This window comes from Vicugna pacos, chromosome 34, assembly GCF_048564905.1.
Source record: "Vicugna pacos chromosome 34, VicPac4, whole genome shotgun sequence".
Lineage (NCBI taxonomy): Eukaryota > Metazoa > Chordata > Mammalia > Artiodactyla > Camelidae > Vicugna > Vicugna pacos.
Genome location: NC_133020.1, coordinates 15,704,327 through 15,711,804, shown reverse-complemented (window position 1 = coordinate 15,711,804; position 7,478 = coordinate 15,704,327). Strand labels below are relative to the sequence as shown.

General features: G+C 37.7%; 1 protein-coding gene across 1 annotated transcript; it reads right to left on the bottom strand.

The window, feature by feature from the left end:
- Window positions 1–2: 2 nt before the first annotated feature.
- Window positions 3–6,935, bottom strand: MAGOHB (mago homolog B, exon junction complex subunit). Its single transcript, XM_006199862.4, has 5 exons — window positions 6,776–6,935; window positions 4,496–4,554; window positions 3,703–3,813; window positions 1,787–1,869; window positions 3–366 (listed from the first exon to the last, which is right to left on the bottom strand). The coding sequence occupies exons 1-5, from the start codon at window positions 6,867–6,869 to the stop codon at window positions 267–269; spliced, it is 447 nt and encodes a 148-aa protein (XP_006199924.1). The 5' UTR covers window positions 6,870–6,935; the 3' UTR covers window positions 3–266.
- Between the last annotated feature and the right edge of the window lie 543 nt (window positions 6,936–7,478).

Sequence of the window (7,478 nt, the reverse complement as noted above, 5' to 3'; positions counted from 1 at the left end):
TGCAGGCTTTGATATGTTTTATTGGAGCAAAATTTCAATACAAGGTGACTTTTATTTACAGAATTTACTGTGTGTGGGGACTGTCTGACCCATTTGGACCCAGGTGAAGACAACCATTAAGCCTGCTTATGCAGTTTCTTATTTTCAGTTTGCGTATTAAAAAAAGTTCACTTCATATTCATAAAAACCCCAATATTATAAATGACAAACCCTCCCTCACCCATCCCTTAATTAAATATAAAAACAGCTTCCAAAAAACATACAATTTAGATTGGTTTAATCTTGAAATGTAATCCAATAAGACTAAAAACTAAACATTTCAGGTCCTGCACCAAATAGTAAAATACTCGAAGGCCTTCAGGATCCCTAAAATTTAAAAAGACAGAAATTACTTTTTGGTTCCTAGAATGAAACAACATAGTAATATAAATTAATCCCTAACACAACACAAAAACCAAAAAGCTAAATCATTAAGTTGAAGGAATTCAGGAGAGAGGATCTGCTGATAACTAAAATGCACACACTAAACAATTCCCATCCCTAGCTTTTCTATGAAAAAAAAAAAAAACCCTAAATTTTTTCATCAGTATTCATTTCACATTTAAAGTGTTTATTTCCTGCATAAAAATGTTATCATTACAAAAGTGTATAAAGCAAATAAAATTATAAAGATAGAAAAAAACCTCAATACTATATAATGAAATAACTAATTATTTTAGTATTTCTCTAATTTTTAAAAAATTATTAAAATCATTCTCTGTGGCCTTTTAAACACTACTTTTTCCACTACATTAAAAAAATTCACAAATAAATTTTAATTAATTTAACAATTCTCTTCTTGTTAGATATTTGGATTTTTTTCCAATTATAAATAAGGTTTCAATGACCAGCTTTATCAATAATAAAACTTTTTCATTATTTCAGAATATTCCCCCAGAACACACTGACACTCAGAAATGAAATTAGCTGGAAAAGATGAATGAAAAGTATTAACAGCTTTTCATGCAAATTATCAAATCGCTTCCCAAAAATCACTGTATCAATTTACAATTCCAGTAGGGTATGAATGCCACAGCCTCACGATCTATGGGTAAACAGATGTTATCGCATAAAAGTATTTGGTCACTCTTTACGGACACAGCCTTTTGGATCCAATAGTTATTATGCATTCTTTCCTTTCTCCGTTCCTCTAGTAAACATGTATAAACCATCTATTGTGTGCCAGCATTGGGCTAACTTTGGAGATATAGCAAGGTTCTCATGGAGCTTACGTTGAAACCAGTAAACAAGTAAGTTATTCCAATTTAAGGTGAGAGGAAAAAGACACTACAGGAACATTTTGAGGGAAAAGAGTGGAAAGAAATAATTGGAGGCAGAGGGATTTTTCAGACAACGGTACGTGGCACAGAGACACAGAACCTGGGAGGACACAGCAGCTAAAGCCTTACCCAAGCTATACTGGGTTTTTTCCATTTTTTTCAAGTATTAAACCCAAGGTGGAGAATGATGTGATACACATCTAATAAGGGTGATAAATCCAATACGGATTTCTTTTAAATTTTGTCACACTGTGTGAAGAGGAAGATTTTTTTCCCAATCAGTAAAATATACTACTAACTTCTTTGATAACAAATCTTCACTAATATAAAAATCAGGATTACACATACATAAATAAACTGATATGGGATGCCATTAAAAAATTTTACCAAACTGGCTATAGTTCTAGTATGAGCCTCTCTAATAAATTATGCCAATTCAGTCAAAATACTTTAATATACATACTCACTTTGACTGATTAACATCAATAAGAGAACCAATTTTTGATGTAGTAAAAGAAATGTGTTCATCTCCAATTACAATTTCAAGCTCCTGAAAAAAATAAACAGAAATGTAGTTAATACAAAAACCCATCCCAGAGATGTCTATATTCTTGCTACCAAGAGGTCTCACTTTTAGCTGCAAGTTTTCTAGCTGTCACAGGGTAGGAGAAAAAAAAGAAAGAAAGAAAGAAACTTGATCTATTAGATATAAACTTTGGCTGTAAAATAAAAACCTCATCAACTGCTCAGGAGTCTCCAATATTAGGATGAATCCAGAACAGCTTTCCAGAGATCTCGTAAAGAAGACACCATCAAATGAATGATATGCTTACGAGTGACACAGAAATGTTTCTTATAATGTCAGTAAAAACTAACAATATGGGTATAAGCTTATGTTTAATATAATAAATACAAACACATTTACCCTTTCTACCAGGCTCTACAAATAAGCTGCATAATAGTACTAACAGCACCACTTTAGCACCTACTGTGTGTCAGGCCCTGGGCCAGGGACTTTACAAACATTGTCTATAATCCCTAAAATTAGGCCAATAAGCCTACCCTCTCCAGGTCAGTTTTACTGGCCTAATTTTACAAATGTGAAATTCAAAACTCATAAAGCAGAGGGAAAAAAAACTGTTGATATTTACAACCACTAGTAAGTGATAGTACTAATATTTGAATCCTGGACTGCAAGGCTGAAAGATTCATATTCCTCTGACTTCACAAAACAATTAAAATTAAGGACTAGTAACACAAATACAACATGTTTCTAGTGTGTCAAAGTTACAGTATAATTTTCTCCCCATATTTACCTGCAAATCTAAAACAAAAAATTAAGAGGCTATGTCTATTGTGATTTTTCAGTTTAAACTAACAGATGCCACAGAATACACTCTTAGCTATGTATTCATCAGAAGACCTAATTATGCAGTTGATGGCACGCATAAAATGGAGAATTAACTTGATTTTAATGCACAGTGTATACATGGATAAAACAAACTGAGATCTAAATTTACTTCTTAAAAGTGTTTACAGTGCATAAAATACTGTTCACTATTACCTTTGCTTTCCTAAATAAAGTTCTTTAAGCAGAAGTGTTAAGTTACTGCTACAGAGCGTCAGCATGCTAGATTCCTCCACATTTTCTTCTAGTCAAAGAACCTGTTACACAGTACAATCCTCGGGAACACACAAACTCGAAATTCAGTGCTTCTTCCTCCTGGGGTCACAGCTCATTTCTCCAAGAGCTGAAATGATGCAATTCAGAAATCAAACTGTCTTTCTACAGAGTGAAATTAGGCCTCAGTGTTTGTCAGCTGCCTTTTGAGAAACAATTTTTCTGAAGGAAATGTGAAAGGGAAAAGCAACTGTCAGTCTGAACAAAAATGCTAATCAAATCCCTCTCTGGGGCATAAAGATGCAAGTAAGAATTCTGAAAGTTATACATCTAGAGAAAGTGAATTTTACATGGTCAGTGAGAATCCTTATTCTCAAGTTTAACAAACACTTACATTTTTGTCTAACTATTTTTATTTATTATTATTAAGAATTTATTGTTGCTAATAAAAGGAACAAACCTACAGTCGAAATGACTCATAACAGTGTGAAAACGTCCTAAGTTTAGCTGGGGGGTGGCTGCAGAGAAGACTGTTCAGAACGACATCCAAACTGAGAGCTGTGTGCTGACTCCTTTCCTACCAGTAGACAGCACAGAAAGTGGGGCACAGTGAAATAAAAATAAAAGAGTATTTACTGGGTGTCTCCTAAACGGAAAAATCAAGATTCAGTGAGGCTCTATTCTAACTAAATAGAGAGAAACATAACAATGATACTGAAAATGGTTAGTATTCATGCATTTAGAGAATCACCAAGCACAAACCTGCCGGCCAACCCTGTCAGGGGGAGGCCACAGAGCATCATCTTCTTTTGTAATTTCACTGTCGTCGATAATTCTTTTCAGTTCTTCCATTACACTCTTGTGTACATAAGCCTGAAAGTAAGTTACAAAAATTTCAGTGTATCTCTATCTCTCCCCACGAGTCACAAGGAAATAATAAAACAAAGTTACAAACCCTGAGTATTCAAACAGAATATCAAAGAAAAATTTAATTCTGATTCTAAAAGTACAAGATGGGAGAGAGTCATTCATCCTTTTTATAATTTTTCTTCACTGTCTTGTCCCTTCCTTTAACATTTATTTTTCCCTCTTCACATTACTAGCCCCCTTTTAAAACCTTGTATTCCACCTTTGTGCCACGGGATTCAACTATCTCCAAGTGCTAAACTCAAAACCTACAAGGTGAACAGAGACAAATACAAACACACAGCACAGTTAGTGCTTTGAACTTTTTCTTATACCTAATTTTTGAGCTGTTCATTTAAAATTCATACTATGTTTAAATCATGATCAATCAGTGTTAAATAGTGAATAGAGTAAAAAGACAAAGTTAATTATAAAATGAATTAAATGATATGCTCGATTGTGGGATTACAACTTAATATACTTAGATTGCTTCTTTTGTTGTTACAGATGCTTCAGTTAGAGTCCCTTTTCAGTCTATAAATCGGCTTCTTCTTTACAGCCGTAGGTGTACTTTAAACATGTAAATTAGAACACAGACATGAGAAAAATGGGCTTAATGTAAAAAATTAGACATTTGAAAAGAACTTACCTCCTTTCTGATCATGACATCATTTTTGTAATTGCTGTTGTTGGCATATCTAAGTTTTCCTGTAGGGAGTGGAAAAAAATTCAATCTATAACAGCAAAAACTGCTAAAGAAATAAAGAAAGAAATGACATCGTAAGCAATTTTGAAGGTAAAAGCCATTTGATACTACTACTTTACTAATATTTTCTCCCTCCTAGCTTAAGGTCAATATTGACATGTAGACACACAAACATTTGCTGATAAGTTGGCTAAAGCTGAAGCTAGTCAATTTTTAAATATTCCATGCTTTCAAGAGAATTTCATATAATGGGGAGGGGGCAGTCATTTTCAAGGCCCATTCCCTTAAGCTATGTCATGAATTGACAGGGAATCTGAAAAAAGAACTAACATTTCTTCTAAAGTTTACATTATATGCCTTATTGGTGCTAAGTGATTTACCCAGAGCACTTAATCTAATCTGTAAGACAACCCTAAAATGTAGCTTTTATTCTCTCACCTAGTCATAGTTGAGAAAACAGAGAGTTCAGTCACTTGCCCGGGGTCACACAAGATTCAGATCTAGATCTGCCTTCTTCCAATACTCATGCTTTCCCTGCTACTCTAAAATGTTCTCTTTTAATTATCTTCCTTCAAATTAATGCGTGTACGTATTACAGCAATGCTAGTATTTTTAATTCGTGATTAAGAAGCATACAAACAACGTGCTGCTTCTGGATAAAAACTGGCCAGTTTGTTAGAGGATCTACGTTTAATTTTGAAGTATTCTCATGTGTGCTTCTCCTCATGGCTAGTCAGTTGCCCAGGTACAGATGTCATGTGATCTTGAACCTCTAACATGGCAGGTTACCCTAGTGAGGTGAACCCCTGAGGAATCGCTGTATTTGGGATTCATTATTACTGACAGAAGTCCATGGAATGGTGTGGTGGCAGATGAGAACCATTGTTCTGGAATGAAATTAGACTACTGAATTTATGTGACTGGCCAAAAGTGATACAGATAAGCTGAAAGCTGTTCACAGGCATAGGCACTAAAAATACGATCACATTAAAAAAAGAACTGAGGGAGAATTCAGGCAAATTTGGTTTCTTAGCGAAATTCAGAAAACATTTGGGGAGAACTAGGGAGATCAAGGTGATCAAGGTTTCTGAATAACTGCAGGGCTGTAGTTACCTTGAGCTCTACCTAAAACGTCAGGTAATCTTCCCTTTCCCTAATATTAATGTGATTCTCCTCTAATTTTTCTTTCATGCCTTCAAAGAACTTTGTCCAAAGCATGAACACAGCACTTAATACCCTATACCACCGTATGTTTAGTTTCATGTCTATTTTACCCAAGATACAACTCCTTGAGGGGAAATAAACAGTCTTACGCATTCCTGTACCCTCAATTTTTGTATTTACATGGTGTCCAGCACACAGTATGCACTCAAAAAAGAAAAGTCTATGTAGTTGGACTGTCCTTATTACAGTAAGAGTTCAATATACAGTAACACAATCTAAAGAGAATCAGAGCTGACAAGGGACAGAATCTGCACATTTCTTGGGCAGCAGGCAGTTTCACCTGAGCATTCTATGCTCAGGCAGCTCTCGGCAGTCTGACTCCTTTTTTCCCTCAGAAACCAAGAAAAGATCTACTCTCATTTCAAGACTCATCCCAACCGTCACCTCAGAAAAAAAAATTTCCCTTACTGTCTCATATAACCACTCCCCTTTTTCATAGTCTTAATGCATCGTAGAGGGAACAACCGTTTTTAAGTAATCAAAACACATCATTACCAAACATTCATTTTTCTACACGTCGGGCTCCCCCTTTCAGAGCAGGCCTCATTTGTTTTTTCTAGACATGCTGCCTTACATACAGGGAATGAATGAAACGGATGAATGGGTAGCTCGAAAGTCACAGTTCACCGGAAGACTTTAAGCATCCATCTGACCACCGTGTGGTGGGAATGTTCAACACGTTCAAGTACTAGGACGATAAACTAGATGTAGATGGCCTTAAAGGTCCCTGCGGGTGAGCGGACTCTTTACCATAGGTCCAACTTTAGTGTCTGGCAGGATTGGCTCCTCTGAATTAACGTACACGGAATAATTCTCTATTATTCACAAAACCAATGTATATGCCTCCTACACTCCCAAGCGCCTCAGCACCGCTGTACAGTCGCGAGCCCACGGAGGCTCGCCCACCCGCCGCCGCCCCCTCCGCGGCCTCTCGGCCCCGCTTCTCCCCGACTCAGCACCGCGCTAGCTTGCGACGCCCGCGGCCACCCCTCCGCTCACCGTCCGGCCGAAACTCGAACTCCAGAAACTCGTGTCCAAACTTGCCCTTGTGCCCTACGTAGTAGCGCAGGTAGAAATCGCTGGCCATTGCCATCTTTGCCGCCGAAAAGCCCGCGGAGGGCCTTCCCAACGTGCCGCGGGCGCCTAGCAGTGACGTCAGCCGCCCAGGATTAATACGTCACTGCGTGCGCGCCCTTTCCGCCTCTCGGGCGGCGTCTCGCGTGAGCGGCCCGGAGGCGCCGGAGGAGGGCGGCAACGACGTGAAGTTTGCTTTGTTGGGGTAGGAAGCGTGTTCTTTCCTAAATTATATTAGGAAAGCACAGAAGTGTGAAAATATGAAAGCATTTGTTATGCGCCTAGAACTAAAGTTTGCACGTCGCTCTGACTTTTCGGGTCTCTATTGCGCGCGGCATCATGTGAGGTGGGTGTGGCTCCACTGCGCTTTGATTAGGGGAGTAAATAAAGATAAAGCCAGAACCTGAGGGGCAGATCTGGAATGCAGCCCTCCCCCTGCTAAATTCTTAACTCGGGCCCTTCTCCATCGGACAATGATTGCATCTGGAAGCCTATAGTAATAGAGACAAAGTAGGAAGAATTCCATCAGGCTGGAGGTCCGAAATTTTTAAAAGGCACGTTGAAACTGAGCATCTCTGACAGTCATGGTAAAAACGGTTCCTTTGATTCGTAAAACTTGCTTCATTCA

What these genes read in the sequence shown, in the direction of transcription:
- MAGOHB (XM_006199862.4), bottom strand. Translation starts at nt 6,869, where the DNA reads ATGGCAATGGCCAGCGATTTCTACCTGCGCTACTACGTAGGGCACAAG. An exon ending in GTTCGAGTTTCGGCCGGACG is followed by an intron (nt 4,555 to 6,775) that starts GTGAGCGGAGGG and finishes CACTCCCTACAG; the next exon opens with GAAAACTTAGATATGCCAAC. An exon ending in ATGTCATGATCAGAAAGGAG is followed by an intron (nt 3,814 to 4,495) that starts GTAAGTTCTTTT and finishes ACTTACTTTCAG; the next exon opens with GCTTATGTACACAAGAGTGT.